Source organism: Pelophylax lessonae (assembly GCF_965119305.1).
Source record: "Pelophylax lessonae genome assembly, chromosome: 7".
NCBI classification, from domain to species: domain Eukaryota; kingdom Metazoa; phylum Chordata; class Amphibia; order Anura; family Ranidae; genus Pelophylax; species Pelophylax lessonae.
Genome location: NC_138774.1, coordinates 174393391 through 174416507, shown reverse-complemented (window position 1 = coordinate 174416507; position 23117 = coordinate 174393391). Strand labels below are relative to the sequence as shown.

The 23117-nt window shown below is 41.3% G+C and overlaps 2 protein-coding genes across 2 annotated transcripts in view; one reads left to right on the top strand and one right to left on the bottom strand.

Annotated features, from left to right (window-relative positions):
- ZDHHC15 (zDHHC palmitoyltransferase 15) overlaps positions 1 to 18032 on the top strand; it is a 91198-nt gene extending 73166 nt beyond the window's left edge. Inside the window, exons 9-11 of the mRNA XM_082264644.1 lie at positions 12004 to 12130; positions 13661 to 13773; positions 17948 to 18032. Of these exons, the coding sequence (XP_082120770.1) occupies positions 12004 to 12130; positions 13661 to 13773; positions 17948 to 17991 (284 nt within the window). The 3' untranslated portion in view covers positions 17992 to 18032. The remainder of the gene's footprint in view (positions 1 to 12003; positions 12131 to 13660; positions 13774 to 17947) is intronic.
- The window catches only part of RPL7A (ribosomal protein L7a), a 475634-nt gene that overhangs the window by 273373 nt on the left and 179144 nt on the right, over positions 1 to 23117 (bottom strand). The window lies entirely within an intron of this gene.

Sequence of the window (23117 nt, the reverse complement as noted above, 5' to 3'; positions counted from 1 at the left end):
AAGGGGGGTGCTAGTATAAAGGGACTCTGATCCAACGGGGGGGGGGGGTCTCTAAGGATAGTGCTAACATAAAGGGACACGGATTTAATGGGGGAGGGGGTCTTTAATCTCCCTGTCCTACAATTGCAGGTCACAACAGGCAGCGAACACCTATTGCTGGGACAATGTGGTAAGAGTCATACACTCCTCTGTGTTCCCTTCCCCCCCATGCATTCCTCTCGCACTGTGGGTGGCGCCCCTGGTGTGTCTCCTTGCACCTGGAGAGTAGAGTTCTGCCAGCTCCTGGGCCCCATCTTGGGGTGCCTTCTCTGCAGGGCTTGGCCAGGTCACTCTCAGCCATCTGTCAGTCGGGGCTTACTGTCGGCCAGGAAGAGGCCTTGTCATCTTTCTGGCCAGCCAATTGCATAACCTGCTGTCCCCAGCTCACCTCCTGATTAGGGAAATGGCCCGACAGGCTGCCCAATCATTGCTTTCCTACACAAGTGAAGAAAGACGGCGAGCTGAGTGGACAGCTGCCCGAGGAGTTGCTAGTGTCTGGTTCCACTGGCAGTGGTGGATGGGCTAGCGGGAACCTGGGATGGGCTTTGTCGAGCCCTGCAATAGACCTCAAGGATGATTATGTCCATGTGCTAAAATCCTATGTTTTACGATAGAGAACCAGCGCTTTTCAGTTTGTGGTCCTGCCTTTTGAGCTACCCACATCTAGAAGGTCTGGGTTGGATTCTCAATCGGTAGAAATAGGCACTGTAACCATTAAAGAGCCTGAAGTATTTGGGTCTAATCCAGGATATGGTTCTTGCAAAGGTGTGTTTGCCTCTGGGAAAGCGCTTTTTCAGTGAGAAATCAGGTTTTAGTGCTAAGGAGTCACCGGTCTCCTTCAGTACACCTTTTATATAAGGCTTCTGGGGAAGATGGTTGTCGCATTCAAGGCCATTCCATTCAAGGCCCTTACAAAAGAATATCCTGTTAGAGTGGAACAGTAGGGTTGAGTCTTTGTACTTAAACGGCCCTTGCTCCCAGTATTCTTCAGGCATTAAACTGGTGGATGGTTCCTCAGAATCTGGAGAAAGCAAAGTCCTTTCTTCCAGTAGTTCGGAAAGTAACCACTGCCGATGCCAGTTGGACAGGTTGGGGAGCCATTCTGGGGTCCCTTTAAGTGAAGAGGGCATGGTCTCCTCAGGAAAGGGTTTTGCCTATCAACATTCTGGAGCTTCAGGCTGCTCAGCTTGCAAAGATTTACTAGACAAGTTAGCTACAGGGACTTCCAGGTAGAAAATGCCACGGTTGTGGTAGTGGATCATATTCTGGCAGAGCATCATGTTCCAAACCTTTTGGCAGTACATATCCCGGATCTGGAGAATTGGTGGGCTTTCTCAGTTGCCAGAGGTTGGCTCCAGCGGAGTGGTCTGCTAATCCCAAGGTGTTCAGTGCAATTTGTCAGCATTGGGAAACAATGGATGTGGATCTTCTAGCATCCGGGTTCAATTCGAAACTAGACAGATTTGTCTCCAGGTCGAGGTATTCGCAGGCGACAGGGGTGGACACCATTCCCCCCCCCCCCCCCCCCCCCAAATGTATGCCTTTCCTTCAGTTAACCATTAAGGGCCAAGTATCGGCCTTGGCGTTTTTTCCAAGGACCTTTGACCACACACTCCCTGGTGTGTACCTTTCTTCAGGGTGTCCGACATTTGGTGTGGGCTCCGTTGCTGCCTTGGGGTCTTAATTTGGTGCTCTTTCAGCTCTACAGAAGCCTCCCTTTGAAAATATTCTGGAGATTCCCCTGCTTACGATGTCCCAGAAGGTGGCCTTTTTTTGTGGCTATCACCTCTGCGTGCAGGGTGTCTGGACTGGCGGTGTTATCTGGTAGTTGACCTTATCTGGTGATTTACAAGGATAAGGTGGTGCTTCACCCCTGTCCGTCATTCCTTCCTAAAGTGATATCTGACTTTCATTTGAATGAAGACATTGTGTTGCCTTCCCTGTGTCCCAGGCCTAAACATCCGAAGGAAATTGCCTTGCATGCCTTTGATGTGGTTCGGGCTATTAGGGTATACCTGGCAGCTACAAAGTCTTTCAGGAAGTCAGACTCTCGCTCACGGATGCACCTCGCAAAGGGTTGCCCGCTTCCTCTGTGACCGTTTTCAGATGGATCAGACAGACAGTGGTTCAGGCCTATTCCATCAGGGGTCACGTTCCCCCTTTCCCTGTTAAGGCGCACTCTACTAGGGTGCTTGGTGCCTCCTGGGCTTTTCGTCATCAGGCGTCAGTGATGCAGATTTGTAAGCCGGCCACCTGGTCGTCGGTGTACACTTTTACAAAGTTTTAAAAAGTGCATGTGTTGGCATCTGCGGATGCTTCCTTTTAAGCCACAAGGTTTTGCAGGCTGCAGTTTTACGAGGTCCTGATCCTTTTTCAGGGTGCATGGTTTTTTTTTTTTCAGGTGGGCTCCAGTTTTGGTTGAGCACCTGTTGCCTGGTTGGCTACTGTTTTTAGCCTTGGGAATTTTTTGCTGTTTCCCACTCCTCATGTTTGGTCAAGAATGACCGGAGCGGTGTCCATCAATGAACAAAAGAGAAAATGGGATTTTTGACTTGCGTTAAAAACATTTCTCTGATGTTCATTGACAGACACAGCTCCCACCCCTCCGTGGAGTTATAATTCTCCTGACACTGCTTGTAACAAAACTGACGGACTATAGCAGGAAGAGGGAGTATACCCCCTGGGACTACCCATGGGTGTAGCCAGAAGTTTTTTTTTCTGCCTAGTATTCTACTTTTGTAGGGGGCAGCATAACCCACTGGTCAAGAATGACAGGAGCTTTGTCCGTCAATGAACAACAGAGAAATGGATTTTATGGTAAGTCAAAAATACCATTTTAATAGAGATTTTATGTGATAGACCAACACAAAGTGGCACATAATTGTGAAGTGAAATGAAAATGATAAATGATTTTCAACATTTTTTACAAATATGTGAAAAGTGTGGGGTGCATTTGTATTCAGCCTCCTTTTATGCTGATACCCCTAACTAAAATCTAGTGGAACCAATCGCCTTCAGAAGTCACCTAATTGGTAAATAGAGTCCATCTGTGTGTAATTCTTAGTGTCTATATACAGCTGTTCTTTGAAGCCCTTAGAGGTTTGATAGAGTACCTTTAGTGAACAAACCGCATCATGAAGGCCAAGGAACACACCAGACAGGTCAGGAATAAAGTTGTGGGGAAGATTAAAGCAATGTTGGGGTTTTAAACAAATATCCAAAGCTTTAAACATCTCTCGGAGCACTGTTCAATCCATCATTCGAAAATGGAAAGAATATGGCACAAATGCAAACAAACCTACCAAGACATGGCCGTCCACCTAAACTGACAGGTGGGGCAAGGAAGAGCATTAGTCAGAGAAGCAGCCAAGAGGCCCATGGTAACTCTGGAGGAGCTGCAGAGAGCAACAGCTCAGATGGATGAATCTGTCCACAGGACAACTATTAGTCATGCACGCCACAAATATGGGCTTTATGGAAGAGTGGCAAGAAGAAATCCATTGTTGAAAGAAAGCCATATGAAGTCCCGTTTGCAGTTTGCGAGAAGCCATGTGGGGACACAGCAAACATATGGAAGAAGGGTGCTCTGGTCTGATGAGACCAAAATTGAACTTTTTGGCCTAAAAGCAAAACTGTGTGGCAGAAAACGAACACTGCACATCCTGAGCACACCATCCCCACTGTGAAACATTGTGATGGCAGCATCATGTTGTTGTGGGGATGCTTTTTTTCAGCAGGGACAGGGAATCTGGTCAGAGTTGATGAAAGAACGGATTGAGCCAAATACAGGGCAATCTAAGAAGAAAACCTCCTTAGTCTGAAAAAACTTGACACTAGGTTGGAGGTTCACCTTCCAGCAAGACAACGACCCCAAATATACAGCTAGAGCTACAATTTAATGGTTTAGAATGATCAAAGCATATTCATGTGTTAGAATGGTCCAGACCTAAATCTAATTGAGGATCTGTGTCAAGAATTGAAAATTGCTGTTTAGGCACTCTCTATCCAATCTGACAGAGCTTGAGCTATTTTGCAAAGAATTGGTAAAAATGTCACACTCGAGATGTGCAAAGATGGTAGAGACCTACCCAAAAAGACTGTAATTGTTGCGAAAGGTGGTTCTACAAAGTATTGACTCGGGGGCTGAATACAAATGCACGGCACACTTTTCATATATTTATTTGTAAAAAAAGTTCTAAAACCATTTATAATTTTTCTTCCTTCCACTTCAAAATGATGTGCTACTTTGTGTTGGTCTATCACATAAAATCCCAATAAAATACATTTACGTTTTTGGTTGTAACATGACAAAAATGTGAAAAATTTCAAGTGTCATGAATACTTTTTTCAAGGCACTGTACACTTCTAATTCTTTAATATGGCTAGGAGCACATGGGATATTGAATGTTTACCACTTAAAGTTCATATTCTTTTTATGTCTATTATAGAAAAATGCATAATTACCAGAATTTATAAAATTGTTACCCTTCCATTTATACTTTTTAATTCGACTAGAAAAAATTTGTGATATCTATCTACAGCTCGTAAAAGTATTGAACAGGTCACTATTGTTTCTAGGTAAATACAGTTAGGTCCATATATATTTGGATACTACTACAATTTTCATACTTTTTGGCTCTGTATGCCACCAGAATAAAATTAAAACAAAACAATCCAAATTCATTTGAAGTGCAGATTTTCAGCTTTAATTCAAGGGGCTGAACATAAAAATCAATGACAAATTTTAGGAACTGCAAACATTTTTATACACAGTCCCACCCATTTTTAGGGGCTCAAATGTAATTGGACAAACGAATATAATCATAAATAAAATGTTAATTTTTAATATTTTGTTGAGAATCCTTTACTGGGAATGACTACCTGAAGTCTGGAACCAATGGACATTACCAAAGACTGGGTTTCCTACTTTCTGATGCTTTACTAGGCTCTAACTACAGCAGTCTTCAGTTGTCTTTGTGGGTGTTTCCTTTTTTGTTTTGCCTTCAGCTAGTTAAATGCATGCTCAAATGGGTTGGGACCAGATGACTGACTCGGCCATCGCAGAATATTCTACTTCTGTTCCTTCAAAAGCTCCTGGGTTGTTTTTGCAGTGTATTTTGGATCATTGTCCATATGTATTGTGAGGCGCCGTCCAATCAACTTTGCTGCATTTGGCTGAATCTGGGCTGGCAATATATCTCTAAACACTGCAGAATTCATCCAGCTGCTTCTGTCACATCATCAATAAACACCAAGAACCCAGTGCCACTGGAAGCCATGCCATGCCCATGCCATCACACTGCCTCCACCAGGCTTTACAGATGGTGTGCTTTGGCTCATGAGCTGTTTCAAACCTCTTCCACGCTTTTTTCTTCCAGTCATTCTGGTACAGATTAATCTTAGTTTCATCCATCCAAAGAATGCTTTTCCAGAACTGGTCTGGCTTTTTTAGATGATTATTTTTTTTTTTTTTTTGGCAAAGTCTAATCTGGCTTTTCTATACTTCAGGCTTATGAATGTTTTGCACCTTGTGGTGAATCCTCTGTATTTGCTCTTGTGAAGTCTTCTCTTGGCTGTAGACATTCACAATGATACACCCACCTCCTGGAGAGTGTCCTTCACTTGTCTGGATGTTGTGAATGGGTATTTAATTACTGTAGAGAGCATCCTGCGATCATCTACCACTGTGGTCTTCTGTGGACGTTCAGGCCTTTTTTATTTTGCTGAGCTCAACAGTGTGTTCTTTCCTCAGAATTTACCAAACTGTTGATTTAGCCATGCCTAATGTTGCTGCTATCTCTCTGATGGATTTGTTTCATTTTTGAAGCCTTACAATGGTCTGTTTCACTTGCATGGACCGCTTCTTTGAACGCATGATGTAGGTTTACAGCAATAGATTCCAAATGCAAATAACACAAGTGGATTTAAGTCCTGACCTTGTACCTGCTTAATTGATGAAGAAATAACAAAGGAGTAGCCCACACCTGGCCATGAAACCGCTTTTGATTCTATTGTCCAATTACTTTTGGTCCCTTGAAAAAGGGGGGATGGCTATTCTTAAGAGCAGTAATTCCTAAACCCTTGCTCCGATTTGGAAGTACCCTCAAATTAAACCTGAGCGTGCACTTTCATCCCATATCCAATATATAACTATAACTTGAATATGTTTTGGTATATACCTGAAAAAAACTAAAATAGTGGCTGTGTGTGTGTGTGTGTGTGTGTGTGTGTGTGTGTATGTGTGTGTATATATATATATATATATATATATATATATATATATATATATATATATATATATATATATATATATATATATATATATATATTCTAACTGTATATTTGTAAAGGTGCTATTGACATGAAAATTTTACCACATGTCGGTAACAACCCATGCAATCCATACATACAAAGAAATCAAAACAAATCGGTTCAGAACTTAAGCTGTGTAATAAAATAGAATGACACCGGGAAAGCGTATTGAACACGCTAACCGAAATTTGCAGGATAAGTCCAGTCAAACGAATGCACGCTAAAATCACTGTACTTGCCTATTCTACACCCGATCCGGTCCGGTCTCCAGCGACAGGTCTGTACAGGGTAGGACTGACAATGGCTGTGAAATAAACGGAAAGTGACCTCACCCAAAAAATTCCGTTGCCGAGTGCCTCTCCTGCACCCGCCTTTACGCTGAAGCCGCTGCTGACAGATCAGTGTGGGGTGTGGGACCGGACTGGATCGGGTGTAGAAAAGTTAAATACAGTGATTTTTGCTTTACAGGGTTAGATAGAATAGTCATTGTGGCAAAGAACCTGTTTAGCGTTAGTTTTTGACTGGACATATCCTTTAATTCTTCGTACAAAATGCTAATGACCACTTCAATACTCTTCCTGTATGGAGAATCCTAAAATCTTGAAGGTTCTGTTGGCCTCTTTTACGAACTGTCTTTTAGTTCTGTCCATAGATTTTCTATTGGATTCAAGTCAGGTGATTGGCTTGAACATTCAAGCAGCTTGTATTTCTTTCTTTGAAATCAGTTTAGAGTTTCCTTTGCGTTGTGTTTGGGATCATTGTCTTGATGAAATGTCCACCCTTCGCGAGCGATCATATTGCTTTAAATATGGCCTGCATTGTATTTAAGTGTGAATTGTAAGGGCTGTTGAGTCCTATACAAGTTCTAAACTATATTACAACAGTGCCTAATGATATGGTTGAGGTAAAATGCCAAGAGTGGTATTAATACAACTGCTATCCTCTAGGGAAAAAATAAATATACTGTAGTTGGTAACTTGTTTTCAAGATGCTGCTGTAAAGGGAATATTTTACTGTGCAAATCACTTGCCTTTAGAGACTGTGCAAGAGATGGGTATAGCCTGACTTCTTTGCCTGCATGCTTTCTTCAGGGCATTTATTTGGATGTCTATATTTGTTCCATTTTATCAGTAAACTGAAATTTTCAGTTGTTTTGGTTTTTCCAGAATATATCACCAATGTTTTTCCACAGTTTTGGTATTCAATTGATTTAATTGCAAGGATGTTAAAATAGAACTATAGGCAAAACTTTATTTCATTTTGGATAGCGTAAGGGAGGGTTATAACCCCTGTCAGATTTTTTTTTTTCCGCCATTTGTGTCCCGTTGCAGAGATTTTCCTTCACTTCCTGTCCCATAGTAAAACAGGAAGGGAGAGGAAATTCCTGCAAATAAAGGGAATTCCTTGGGGACCCCTAGGTCACCAGAACTAGTGTCTCCATTGAAAGTTTTTCTCTTTACTATTTTGGGGACAACCCAAAATGTGGGATTTTCTTTTACTTTCACTTTTATTGATAATGGTAAACAAGACTAATATAGAGGGTGAATCTTCCTCACGGGGGCACAGACAGCAATAAGCATGGACAAAGGTTCTAATCCTCCACTCTATTCAAAACTAAAACAATTGACTTTATTTATACTTTAAAATTAAAATGGCTGGGTTGGAAGCTTCGAAAAACAAAAACACATAAGATTGTATATTCGAGCATCTTTGTGATCATTATTAGTACAATGTCTAGTGTTCTCCACATACATTAAAAACAATCGAACCATGGATCTGATTGGGGGGGGGGGGGGGAATTGATCCGGACATGGACAACTTTGATTAAAGTAGATTTAAAGGCAAACTCTTCTGTTCATTTTGGATAGTGTAAGGTAGAGTTATAACCCCTGTCAGTTTATTTTTGCCAACTATGTCCCATTGGGAAGTTTTCTCCATTTCCTGTCTTGTAGCCAAAACAGGAAATGAGGAATTCCCTCCAAAGTGAAGGCATTCCTTATTGTCACCAGAGTCAGCAGAACTAGTAGCCTCTTTTTAAAAGTCTTCCCTCTATTTAAGTTCAGGAGAAAACCCAAAATTTGAGGTTTTTTTTTTATTTTTACTTTTTGGTGATAATGGTAAATATGACAAATGGAGAGGATGAGACTCCTTATCTGGGGGCGAAGACGACAATAAAAATCTGACCAGTGTTCTTATCCTTCTCCCCTCTATCCAAAGCTAAAATGTTTTGCCTTTAGTTATACTCTAGCCAGTTCATATCTACTGTGGTTATAGTTGCTGCCTTGCAATTATTATGCAGCCTAGATGGAAGGTTCCCTTTAGTCACATGGGTAAAGGTTTGTATCCATTTCTTTTTTTTTTTTTTTTAAAAAGGTCTTCGCAAATGGAACATGACAAAAATAAATGTACAGTGAGTGCCGGTTCACATTTCTGCGATGCGGGAACGCTGCGAATATACAGCGTGTTCCTGCATCGCATCCACACCCTTGGCAGTTCACACTGCCATATGCGATACGCTGGGGGTGTCAATTAAAAGTTAACGACACCCCCAGATCAGATCACATATCGCAGTGCGATCTGAAAGTTTGCACAGAATCGGATCGCACTAGTGTGAACCACCATGTGATCTGATTCTGCTGCGGACCAAAAAAGGGTCCTGTGCGAGCTAGGTGCGATTGCGGGGCGAATTCAGCCATACAAACTGGCTGAATTTGCACCGCATAGAGATCGCATGTAATTTTAGGAGCAGTGCGCTCCGAATTACATGCGATCTCTGTGATCGCAGAAATGTGAACCGCCACTCAATAACTAACAGCACTGACAGAAGCATAAAAATGGCTTGCATTGACTAAAAATAGCTTGCAGTGACTAGAGCGTTGAACAGTGTGTGTATGTTTGTGTTTGTTTTTTTGTCTCTTACTATACCTATGTAGAGTAGGACATGTTTAACTATTATATTGGATAAAAACAATTATAATAATGCAGCTTTAACTTGAACTTAAATAGGTCTTCTCCAGAAGCAAAGTAATTTTTTTTAGGGCAGATTGCAAAGCCAAACAGCAAAGACTAGATGAATGCATAAGATTGTTAGCACATTGACCAGCAAGACCCCTAAGGGTTTTCACTGTCCTCACACCTGGCCATTATGAAAGCATGGTTCCTGGGAGGAGGGCCATTTGTACATCTTGTGTAATCTGCACAAAAAACTTGCTTTGAGCCTGGGGTAGGAATTGATATTTGTGACCTCTGGTGCAAGGTGGAAGTTATCTTTAACCATGCAATTTGTGGGGACCCAACTGAGGATGTCTCTCAAGACTGGACAAAAAGCCCTGGTGTGAGAGATTTAGAGAGAATGGTTGGTTGTTAGCCTAGAGAGGACCCCTTTCTTGCCTATCCTCTCTCATAGGTTTCCCTCCATCTCCTTGTTATCACCTTTCCCATTTCCTTTTTTTGTAAGTATAATGTATGTACAGTGTGACAGGAATCCCTTTGGTTTGGCGGCTCGTGGAACACCGCTTACCTTAGAGAGGTTGGGAAATCCCTCTCTCAGCCCCCTATTCCCCTCTTATGTGTAAGTCACCCTGTGTCTATTAGGAACACAGGGTGACCAAGGAAATGATGGACAGCTATTTAATGGACACTGAGAATATGGTTTGGATTACTTCTAATTGGACAGTAATATTTATCAAAGATATATTTCAAGAAATATAGGAAAACTATTCCTGGTTTGTTTGATTCTTAACATGTTCATTGAAAAAGCTGGTCACATTGGCCTCTGTCCAATGTTCTTCAATGTAAGAGACAGACTGTCTTTTACTGGTGGTCTCCTGCTATTGTCTGCTTAATAAGGTGTGATGTGTTTATACGTAGGATAATGTGTAATGTATTTTGTTTTAACCTTGTTGCAGTGCTGAGTTAATTAACATGTTAATTATAACGGTGTCAAGATGTGGATTCCCATTCACCTTTTGTTTCTGTCCTGGTGGCTAGATAATTAGTTCAGGTTAATTATATTTCTGTACACAATTTCATCTGCATAGGATAATTTAATCAGGCACCTGACCTGGTGGGGTAATCTGATCAGGAGGGGGATGTCCTCCTATGTGGCATATATTGTGTGTGAGTTTGTTCAATAAAGGTTCCAGATCTATACAAGCTAAGTTCCGGCTAGTTTTGTATGGGGTGCTGTAATATCTGATATCTATGTTCAAGATTGAAGGAAGTGGTACTCTGACAGAAGCACACAAGCGCATTGTGGGGTTGTGGTTCCGGTAGATACAATATATCCATTTTGTATATAAACCCAACTCTCGTTTTTAAAAAAAAAAAAAAACCTGTACATTCTTTTCCTACCATCCTCCTTTACAGCACTTTTGGGTGTCCTATAATAGCTACATCAGGTTCTAGCTCATAAATGTTATTACCTCCCACCTTCCCTTTCTTCTGTGAAAGCATGCCGGATATGAGTCTGTCTCTGCACTAGAGTCTTTCTGTGACCGCTATGTTGCATTTCTGTGCTTGAAAACAGCAGCAATACCACTAATATTATAATGGTATGTTGCTGTGGCAACCCACTCAGTGATTTCTCAAACTCCTGAGTAATTATGAGCCTTTATTGCGGGGGATTATTGCTTAATTAGGAACATTCTATGTGCAGTTTCCGATATTGCTTTGCACAGTATTTTCTAGACTGTGCATAGCTAGTAAGCATTATCCCACACTCTCGCTCTTGAAGGACCCTTTCTTGCCTGTAGCAGAGTTTCTGCGGTACAGTGCATTTTTAGGCCACTAAGGCTCCATGCACACTGGGCTTAAAGAGGTTGTAAACCCATGAAACTTTTTTTTTTTTTTTTTGGTGCAACCTGAAGGAGAAACCCATAATGAGCTAGTATGCATCGCATACCAGCTCATTATAAAAATACCTAAGAACGAGCCCCCGCCATGCCGCCCGCTCACCTGTATGACGCCAACAGCTACAAAAACTGTAGCTGCTGACTTTTAATAAAACCTGACTGAAGTTCCTCTTTAAATTCATACAGTTCAGTGTGGTCAACTTGAAAATTTTAAAGGGCCTCCAGTGGGACCCCCTCCCACATTTCCAAAGATGCACAAATGCAGTGCATTTTTCAAAGCCCAGAAATTTCTGTCCCGCTGCGTGTTTTGTAATGTATCAGAATGCAAACTTGAAGTTGGGAGTACAATAACCCCCAACATTGGTGTCAGTGGACGCAATAATAGCCCCCAGCATTGGTGTCAGTGATATTAACCCCCACCCTTCTCCCTACATTCCTCCCTCTATGTCTGTGGTCACTTGCAGTGACAGTAAATCCATCCCATTTCTCCCATAGTACAATCTCTCCTTCAATGGAACACAGAACGTAATTTAGTGACCGACACCCTGGTTCAATTCTGCTGTTGGTATGGTGCCCAATAGTCTGCTGGCTGCATGCAGAGGGTCAGCGAGCCATGTGTTGGGCACCAGTTATAAAGTTACTTAATTGTAGCAGATTTAGATTCATTCTTTTATTTTTATAAAGTTTAAAATAAATGGGGAACTGTATGAGCTGAGAAAGATATTTGTAGGAATATTTGTAATAACTGGTGATCATTTCTTACTTTGTCCTTTTTTTTTTTTTTTCTTACATCCTATAGAGGCCTTTTCAACACCAGTGTTTTACAGTGGTCCTGATAAAAATGGCTTCCACCTGGGCATTAGAAAGAACTTGGAGCAAGTGTTTGGGAAACAGAAAAATCTTTGGTTAATTCCTGTCTTCACAAGGTAGGCTAGCAGGTTTTTGTATACTTCTTTTTTTTTTTTATGGAATATTTTATGGTGGTGTTGGTTAGCTTACATAGTATAGGGTGCCTGATATGTGGACCCTGACATCACTAAAGGGCCACATGTAATACTCTGAATGTGAGTGTATGTTTATGATGCTAGAGAAACCTGTCAGGAAAATATGCTTGCTACATGAGATGATCCGAGAGGTGTGGTTGGAGACCTGTTGAAGGGGACTTGTTTCATGAGACTGCTAGAGAACCTTACAATTGCAACTTTACAAATTGCCATTCCTGTTTACTGTGTAGCTCTGGGACCTTGTAGTCATTGAGTTCCAGGGAAGCACATTTGTCCTTGAGCCACAGGTTGGACTTCAAGGTTTTTATGATCCACACTTTTAAATATCTGTCATATGATTTGCCTTTTCTCATTTTAATAAATTTGTATTGGGTTGTACAATACATGGCATTGGTTTTACAAAGTCCAGGGCATTAATGCTTGAATGCTAGAAGTCCATGAAAACATAAGGGTACAAAGCAAATCATTCAGTACGGCTTAAACACCGCTACATGTGGGGAGCAACCAAAAATAAGTGATGTCGGGAAACCATGTATAGATGTATAGACTTTGTATATAAATGTTTGGCCCATAGCTTCCAGTTTTGTGCAACAAACAGACCTGTGATGATATTCCCTGGAATCGAGCATATTGGGATATTGCGGTCCAGCTGGTGTCTGTGGCCCATCTTAGAGGTTTCTATCTTCTGCCAAGTGCCTTCTGGGGTAGTGAGCAATGGAAGAGGAAGTTGGGGTTTTGGTGCTGAAAGGCCCGTGGGGCTATCACAACAATTGTGCATTATCCCTATGTTATGCAGTTTTAGAAAGTGTCTATTGAAAGTGGATGGGAGAAAATGCCTAACCCTATGGGTCCAGATTTAGTCAAAATTGGTCATTCTGTCATCATTTTGTTCATATACCTTGGTCTCCTGTATCCTGTTCTTAAATTTGTGTAAAAGAGTTGTAAAGTTCCAGGGTTTGGCAGTGATTTTAGTTGCCATTAAGATAAATGTTAAAATGCATCTTCACTCTGTACTCTCAGCTGATCTATTCACAACACAGCTCTGCACATTCCTTCCTTCCTTGCTTTGCCTATGTGGAGTGGTGGTTTCCTCCAATCAGCTGTCACACAGTGTATGCCAAGAATCCACACCCAGGGCTGAACAGGAAGAAAAAAAATCTCTAACACGATATAAAGAGTATAGCAAGTTGAAGACAGCAAATATACATGTAAAACTTATGTAGGGGGATTTGTTTCATCTCTGTGTATCCTCTGAGGCTGTTCATTTCAGTGGGTATATGTGAGGGTTTACATCCACTGTAATTCAGGTTGACAATCTGCTTAAAGGAGTTTAAATCAAAGAGAAGAAATACAGGAGTAACATGATTTTTTTTTTTTTTTTTTTTGTTTCTTCTGCATTGTAGATTTACATCACAATACATTGCGCTGTGTATTTGTTTTCTTTTTTCTTAGTATTGGAGATGGATTATGTTTTCCAATGAGAACGGTTTCAGAATCTCAAAACCCTTTGCTCTCTAGAGAGGATCAGTGGGATGATGATGATTGTACAGATGAAGAAAATCCAGGTGAGGCTTTCAAAACACTGAAGTAGCTTAGAATTGTGTCAGGTAGTTAGGGGTTTCTTGAAGATATCTGTTCTTAAGATAGAATTGTCAAGCTATATGGTCCCACCAACATATTTTCACTGACTCTTTGCTAGAAATTCACATTTCCTAATCATACAGTACAAGACGCAGGCAGATTTAGAGACCACTAAGTTAAAGGCAAGTAGCTTTGGATAAATGGACACTGGCAAAAAGACTGTGAGGACCCCATGTAACGTCTCCTACTCCTAGCAAGCCTCAGTTTATCGCTAGTGTCTTTTAGATATTGGGTGTCTTCTCTGAGTGGAGCTTTTATTTTGTCAGTCACACTTACTGAATGCTTCAGTCAAAATTTTTTTCCTCTGGTATGGCTATTTGGCGGCATCTTACACAGTTTCCAGGTTGGTGCCCCAAGCGAAAGCTTTAGAAACTGTACCCTGACCCCACCAGAGAAGATGTGGGCCGGCCTGTAAAGTTACTTTGTGCACTTGGTCCTTCGTTAGGGACCCACCTTGGCATGCATTGCCGCATGCTTAGTTATCCTCAGGCTGCAATACAGGTCCAGGGCAGAGGAGATCTGCACCAATGTGACCCAGTCCTTAAAGGCCCCTTACTGAGGGGGTATGAACTGGGCTAGGAAGAGTTAATGACTGCTCTTCCCTGTGTGGAAGTGCTCTGTGGAACCGGCCCTTCTGCCCTGCTGTGGTGAACCCCAATTCTCTCACTTACAGTGGGCTTATGTCCACGCTGACCTCCAGGTCATCCTCCTCTCCTCTTACAATTAATATCTATAGTCAGGCCGCTCAAAGGCTAATAACTGCTACTCAGGCACAGGTGCTGACAGCCCTGGGCAGTCTTACTGCCCTTTCTAAGGATTTTAGCGACTTGTATGTACTGAGTATGTGTTGGACAGTGTCTAATTCTCCCTCCTTGATCAGTGAAGTGACTTCACATCAATATATACTGCTTTCAAGGACTGCTGACACAGGTTCAATCAGCCAGTGCCATGGCAGTGGCTTTATTAACCACCAGGGCAGAACCAGTGGTTGGGCAGCTCAAAGCAGACCTGATTCTGTAGTAGACAGAATGTCCTGTTTCAGCCTTGTTGGCCACACACATTCCAAGTGTGGAACACTGACAGGCAGATTTTCTCCGCCACCAGCAGCTTGACTAAGGATAGAGTGGTCCTCACACCTGGAATTGTTTGGGACTCCTGGCACCTCAGCCTACTGCTTTAGGTGTTGTGGACAGATGGGTACACCGTTACACATGTGGTGGACGTGCTCCAAGGTCCACCGTTTCTGGATGCGGATCCATTCTTTCATTTTCACAGTCACACAGGTCAATATCACCAAGGATGTGGGCATGGCCCTGTTGGATAAGACTGTCGAAAATTTCCAGAGACATACCCAAACATTTAATCTACTTCATGTTTCTGTCAGCCAAAATTGCTATAGCAACAGCATGGAAAAATCCAGTCATAGACATGGCACTAGGGAAACGCAAACTCGCATAGATTATGCGTAATAAAAAAATTGTGAGTGTTCTACGCGACAAACTATTTTTGACAAAATATGGTCTCCATGGCTTGCCTACTTACAGGTTCCAGGGGAGTGAACCTAAACGCGCAAAACGTATTGATGGGCGAGACGCCCAGACGGACACACCCACCTACCTACTACTTCTTCTTTTTCTTATTCCTATCTACTATTCTTCCGATACATACCAGTCAGCCCTAAACAATGGATATGTAACTATCCAGTGCTAATGACTAGATTACTCTTGTTGCTCCATATATGTTTTCATAAATCGCATCCCTACTGGGCCTATTATGGTGCATTTGAAGGTACGATCTGCTTTTTGAATTACTATGTTGATGTTCCCTCACCAATATATCATTATTCTGTCTAAATAGGGCACTTGAGGATTGTTCGATGCTCTGTACTGTACAGTACTTTTGTTATATTGTCAAAATACAAATAAAAGCGATTTGAAACTGAGTTGTTTGGGACATTTGTCAAGAGATGGGACAGTGGATGTGGATCTTCTAGCATTCTCATTTAACCACAAGGTAGAAAGGATCTTTTCTAGATTTCAGGATCGGAGGGCCTTCTTGATGGATGCCCTGGGGAACCCTATGGGATCAAATCTCCCTGAAATATACATTTTCCTCCCCAAAAAAATCCTCCCTTTGCCTGCTCCAGCGAATCGAGTCAGAGTGATTCTCTTGGTTCCAAATTGGCCAAGAATACCATGGTAAGTAGATGTTCCTGGGGTTCTGGCAGATATTCCATGTCTGGTACAGGACTGTTCATATCTACTGTTTCAGGTTCAGTGTTCCATTCTGCTTTTCTGTTACTGGCTTTAACGGTTTGGCTGTTGTAGCCCAAGTCCTGTGAAATTGAGGTCTGTGTAACCAGTCATCACTATGCGGTTAGGTGCCAAAAAATCAACTTCTAGTCTTTTACCACATCTGTAAGGTTTTTTTTTTTTGTCTGGTGGTAACAGCAGAAGGTTAGACCTTGTCAGTTTTCCATGGGAAATATCCTGGCTTTTCTTCAGTCAGGGCTGTATCAGCAGTTGGCCCGGAGTATGAATTAGGGTCAAATACCATCTTTGGGCTATTCTTTTTCAAAGACCGTTGGCATCTCACTCCACGATGAAGGTCTTTGTTTAAGGGGTTGGACATATTGCTGCCTCCAGGTAACCTCTGGTAGCAGCGTGGGACTCAAATCTTGTAATTTCAGTGCCATAGCCCCCCCACCTAAGTTCTTTTTTTCTAAAGATGTGTTTTCCTTTTCACCTTTCCCGGCATGTTATCCCAACATTGCTAGGTCCACTGGTCGGGCTATGGTGTGGGCCTACTTGGCCAAACATATAGGGTTCCTCCCTTTCCAGTGACTGCTCACTCTACTAGTTCTGTCAGTGCATTCTTGGCTTTGCAGATTTGTAAGGCTGTCCCCTGGACTTCGGTTTACACGTTTAGGAAGTTTTACTGGGTTTACTGGATTTATTCAGGCTTTGGCTGATGCTGCTTTTGGTCGCAAGGTGCTTCAGACTGTTTATTTGAGTCTGTGCCCTTTTGTTATGTTGGGGGGTCGTCCTCTGTAGGCTGTTTTTTTGCTGTTTTGTCTCCCCTCACATTGATATTGCATTGGAATGTCCCAGTTGTCTGAATCTGCCTGTCATGTATTGTATGCTCAAGAAAATGGGATGGGATTTCTGACTTTACTGTACTCTTTTAAAGGTAAGGACACAAGCCATCCTTCCCTCTGTTGTCCCCTTATTGCTTGCTAAATAACTGAGGCTTCCTGGGAGTGGGAGGGGTTATATGGAAATCCTTTGCAGTCTTTTTGCCAGTGTCCAATCATCTCAACATACCTGCCTATATCCCAGTCTTCTCTAAATCTTCCTCTGTCCTGTCCTCTACTCCAAGGAATCGATTTTACAGGGAAATGCAAAAAAAAATCAAATTTTTGCCCAAAAACCTAGTCCTATAAATCCCATACATTACCCATTTCAATCCACCAAAATCTGGTATAGCTAGAGCAGGGGTGGGGAACCTTTTTTCTGCCAAGGGCCATTTGGGTATTTATAAAACCATTCGGGGGCCGTACAAAATTATCACCTTAAAAATTAGCCTGTTTTATTTGGTCAAACGGAGCAGGAAGCATCGGCTCCATTCTGACAGATCAGCTGAGAGACACAGACTCAGCTGCATGGGGGGCCGGACCAGATGACTTCGGGGGCCGCATACGGCCCCCGAACCATAGGTTCCCCACCCCTGAGCTAGAGGCTTAATTCACCCATGTGTTTTCATAAATCTCTCTAAAAAGATCTTTGTATTTAAATTCCCAGCTATACCCACCTGCCATGGGCATGGCAAGGTGGTGCCACATGAATGTTCGATTTTAGATCGCAGCTGTAGGACCTAGACTTGATGTTGCAAAAAAGGTAGTGAATGCCCCATGGCTGAGCATGGAGGGGACTCCACAAGCATCTTTCTGTCTATAACTAACAAAACGTTGATGAACTGATTATAAATTAAGTTACATAGGTGTTTTAACTTTCACTCTACCTCTAACACTGAAATTAATGAAGAAGGCCTATTTGTCCAGAAAATCAGTTTTCTCCTGTATGCTTTTTTGTACTTCAGGTCCTCATGAGACTTCACACATAGCCATAGAAATCGACACATAGTTACTGGCACAGTTGAAGCTGAAAATGCCAAGTTAAGGTATGTGTGTTTATATTACACTAACAGTGTCAAATCTGTGTTTATTATATGCGTTTAGAAATGTCCTCCAAAAGCATATAACATGTAGTAATTTCCCATTTGTGTTGTGAAATGTTGATTTGTGAGTCACTTAGCTGCATTTAGGGAAATAAGAATTGTGTGCGTCCAAGATCTGATTAGAATCTTCAAACACGGCTAAACCCACTTCAAAGCGGGAACATCTTAACACAGAAAACAATGAACTGGGAAGCCTAGAAGTTGTTTATACTTGTCAAATTCCTGTGTAGGAATCCTTGAGCTTGTCATATAGTATGTGAAGAATATGGCATTATTCTATGTATTACCATGTCTTATTGCTAAAATGTCTCTGTATGCCATTCTGTGATCCTTCAAGGTAAAGTAGACTCCTTTACCCTGTATCCACTATATATATATGCTTGTGGTTGGAAAAGTCAATACAACTTTTTTCGGTAAAAGAAAAAAAAAAAAACATTCCAGATAACTTCTCCAGAGTTTAGAAATGCCAAACACAAGACTGGAAGTGTAAACAAAAGAATAAAGTAAAAGTATACCTCTTGCGCCACAAGATGCTTGGGTATCGCAGCGCTCATAAACCACTTTCTTGCCCATATCTCCAATCCACACATGCAGAGGAGAACACCAATCGTAAACCTAAAATAATGCTAAATTGGTTCTGGGTGTATTAATATGTGGCCAAAACCAAAAAGGAGGACACAAAAAAAATACACTTAAAAAGCGACATCACACTAAACACTGGTCTGATGCTTACTGTGGGGGTCAGCTAGGCACTGCCCCCACTCCTTCCTCACAGGATTTGACTGACCGCAGCATGAGCCAATGGCTCCCGCTGCTCAGTAAAGCCCTTAAATGCAAAGAGACAGCAGAGCGGAGCTGCTGGCAGGGACAGCGCTGGATCGAGGGGGGTGTCATGTAAGTGTTTATGGAAGAGGAGAGCGGAGTCACAGACAGTAGATTGTTTTTTTTTTTTTTACCCTAATGTAGAGAAAGCATTAAAGAGGAAGTAAAATTCCTTCTCTTGCTTTTACCTATAGGTAAGCCTATAATAAGGCTTACCTTTAGGTAGTGTAAATCTCTCCTAAATGGGCAACGTTTAAGGAGATATTTAGATTTGCATTTAGCCTGTGACATCACTGGCGCAGGCGCTCTTCCGTTCCTTCAGATTCTTGTGCCATAAAGAGTGAGGTCATCGCGGCTCCGGTCAGTCGCAGCCAGAGTCTGCGAACCCAGAAGCAAGACGTGAAGATGGATGCGCCTGCAGCGCTGATTTCTTGGCACGAAAGGGCTTCGTTTTCAGGTAAGTTTAACAAACATATTGTGCTAGTATGCGATGCACAATATGGCTTTAACCCACAGGCAAAAAAAATCTGTAACGGTTTACAACCACTTTTAAGGTAAAAAAAAAAAAAACACTTCTCCCTTTTAGTTCCCTGAATCAAGCCATCAGAGGTTTTACCACAATGTTGTGCAAGAGAGGAGAAAATGCACATCCCTGTTTAGTGCCCCTGGCACATGGAAAACCCTCAGTTGTCCACCCATTGACATAAACTCTGGCCATGGGAGAAGTGTAGAGAAGTTAAAGAGGAAGTAAACTGCTGAAAAAAAATGTGAAAAAAAAAAAAAAAACCTTCAAAGGCATCACATACTAGCTCATTATGAAGTACTTACCTAAAAATAAAAGCCCCCGCAGTGCCGACAGGACATGTTCGGCAGTCCTGCTTCCTGGATTGTGTCCTCCGGCCATCTGATTGGACGGGAGCCGCCGTTCACCGCACTGGGCTCTGAAGGACCGGAAGAGCGCTGCCTGCACTGTAAATATCTCCTAAATGGTGCATGTTTTGGAGATATTTATAGCACCTATAGGTAAGCCTTAATATAGGCTTACCTATATGTTAATGTCAATAAAGTGGGTTTACAACCACTTTAAAGCCATTTTAATAAGTTGAAGACCAAAGCCATGTAATGTTTGCAATAAGTAGCTTATTCCACAGAATCCAATGCCTTTGCCGGCATCCATGCTCACCACAATCATAGTGCTCACTCGGCCAAAGGAGACTTGTAAATTCATGAAATCTTGTGTTAGGTGGACAGGAATATGGGTAAAATCTACTAAAGAGGACACTGGTTTCCACTGACAGCTGTCAAAAAGGCACTTTCCTTAACTTGGAAAGATTTTCTCTCTCTTCTTGTTGCACCTACAGGATAGGAAGTAAAAGAAAATCTCCCAAGTGGGACTCGGATGGGGATAAAAAGTTAGCGGTTTTATTTATTTATGTAAAAGGTTGGATTTGTGGGGAATGATTGTGTTCAACATCCTTATCACAATGCTGTTGTTTATTAATGTAAGTTGACTTTTTTCTGAAACTGATTTGCCTAAAATATTTCCTTCTCTTGCATTTTAGGGGGTCAGAATACTGGGAAAGTTTGCACATAGCATCCGAGAGCCAGTATCCAGGCACCCTTGCTCCACATGCAGACATTGTACAGCTTTAGAACTCCAGGAGCCACTCAGGCTGTGATGCTGTTGGACAAATCTGCTGCTTAAGTTGGGCAATTATTTGTATTTGGTGGGTGGGAGAAAGGAATATGCGACCAATTGTTTTTCTTCTGCACTCTGAAAATTCTTTCTATGCAAGAGGAGTTTCAGTGACAGAGTGATTTTCATTATGTACTTTAACTTTTTTGATATTCTTCTAATTTATTGGTGGTTTAGCCAGTTGGCTTTTTGTATGAATACAGTTTACTAATCATTTTATGACAGAGGGTTATTTTCATCTAGTGTTTCCTGAAGGTATTTTACTCGGTATGTAAAACCCTGAAAAGCTATTATGGGCACATTGTAGACTGGAGGTCATTTTCTGAGTTGTAAATGAAAATTTGCACTGTAAACTCATGCTCATCATATCCACATTTTCCCACAGCTTCATGCTCTCTTTGTCTACCAGCGTTTGTCAATGCTTTGAGGTTAGAAAATGTCAAATGCCAGGCTTAAAGTGTTTTTTCATGTTTGCAGCCTGATTGGGATCACAACTACTTATATTTGTTACAGGTTTCCAATAACTTAGCAAAAAAGATATTTAAAAATGCTGCTCATCTTTTTTAATTAAGAATCCTACCTAGTTATTTGTTACGTTTCCAATAACTTGGCAAAAAGATATTTGAAAATGCTGCTCACCTTTGACTTAAGAATCCTACCTAGTTTTGAGTGCTGGGGAGTTAAGCTCATCATTAATAACTCTGCCTGTACTGTGCTTAAAGATCCTCATCAGTTTTATACACTGTCCTAAACAAAAAAAGGATTGATGATCCCAAGGCTTAGGTGGTACATTGAATGTTAATGCACTTTTAAAAGTAACTGTCCATTAATTGCACATTTGGTTTTCTAAAGCACAATAGAAGTTGTCTATAGAGTTCCATGTATAATCCTGCTTCAATGACACATATAGAAAGCTAAAAAATGCTCCTAATTTGATTTTGGAATGCTGTTTGTATGGGAACACATAAACATGAAGTAGATGTTTATTCAGTCCCCATTCACATTAGGTCGCTCCGACTTAGGGGGGCGACCTGAGAAGTGTGCAGCGCGACTTGCACGGACTTCACATAATGTAAGTCAATGCAAGTCTCCTCCAGGTCGCCCGAAAGTAGTACAGGACCCTTTTTCTAAGTCGGAGCGACTTGTGTCGCTCCTATTAGAACGGCTCCTGTACTACACAGTGGGAGCGACGGTGCAGGACTTGTCAGGCTGACCAAGTCGCCTGACAAGTCGTACCAGTGTGAATAGACACTAAATCTGACAGCCCTTGGGGTTTAAAATGCAACTTTGCCTGAGCACGATTCTAACTTTGGTATTCATAAAGCTGGTGTGAGGAAGGGAGATTATAAAGCCATGACCGGTAAGAATGTTAGTCATTCCTGTACTAAAGCTTAATCATTGTCTGCTGTAATTTCAGAAGTTACACAATCAAGTGAAACAGGACTTCGGTTTCACATCATTTGTGCTTTGGTTTCTCAAAAAGCAAAAATTGTAAAAGCCAGATTTTTTTTTTTTTTTTCCGCGAGGTTTAGAAATCAAACAAGCAGTCATTTTTTATTGTTTTATACAAAATATTCAGCATACTGGAAGACATTTTAATTAAAGCTTCAAGTTAGGTTAGAATATGGTTACTGATGTTGGAATCTTCACTGGATTAGCTGGAAACTAGATCCAGCATAAGATATATTAGTGGTGTTTGTATTTCTGTAAGCTACCAGTATTCATGGTTGCTGTTCATTGACTTAATTGCCTCTTAAAGGGGGATCTGTTCATGTAAGTGAATGTGTGTGCGTGTTTTTTAACATGTGTAAGTACTTGCCTGCTAAATGTGCATATTTTGTAACTTTCAAAATGTTTCAGAGCCATCATTTATTGCTTAGTGGCCTTGTGACCGGTTCTAAATGCATTGGAAATAACACATTGCCATAAGCAGCTTGACCATTAGCTACCAGCTATTGGTTAATTCTGCTGAAAGGTTGTTTTTAATTGTTTGCTAGGGGTTATAGCATTTTATACTGCTGTTTAAATACGTTTTGTTATGCCATTTACAGTAACTGAAAAGTGGAACAGGTTTTATCTTTGTGGCTCTGTAAATTCAGAAGCTTTGAAGCCTCAATTTTGTCTGCAAAATATGCAAACATTATTTTGCTCTGTATAAGTTTGGATTTTAAAAGGATTTGCCTCAGTTTGATCAATACTGCATTAATATACATCAGCAGTCTGACTAAAACCATTTATATGTATGTCCATCTAAAATAACATTTTAGATTCATAGCCTACAAATGGGGAAAACAAGTTATTTGAATGCACCACTATATATAATATGCATACATTTTGTGGACTGAACCCAAAATCATTTGGAATTCAGCCAAACAATTAGCTACAAAACATGACTATCAAAATATAAATCTGGCTTCATGAATATTTATCATGCAGTGTGCTTCAGTAATGCCAGTCATTCTGAGTGAATCAGTAAGTGGCATTCTGATGGGCTAAATGTGCAGAAAATGGTTT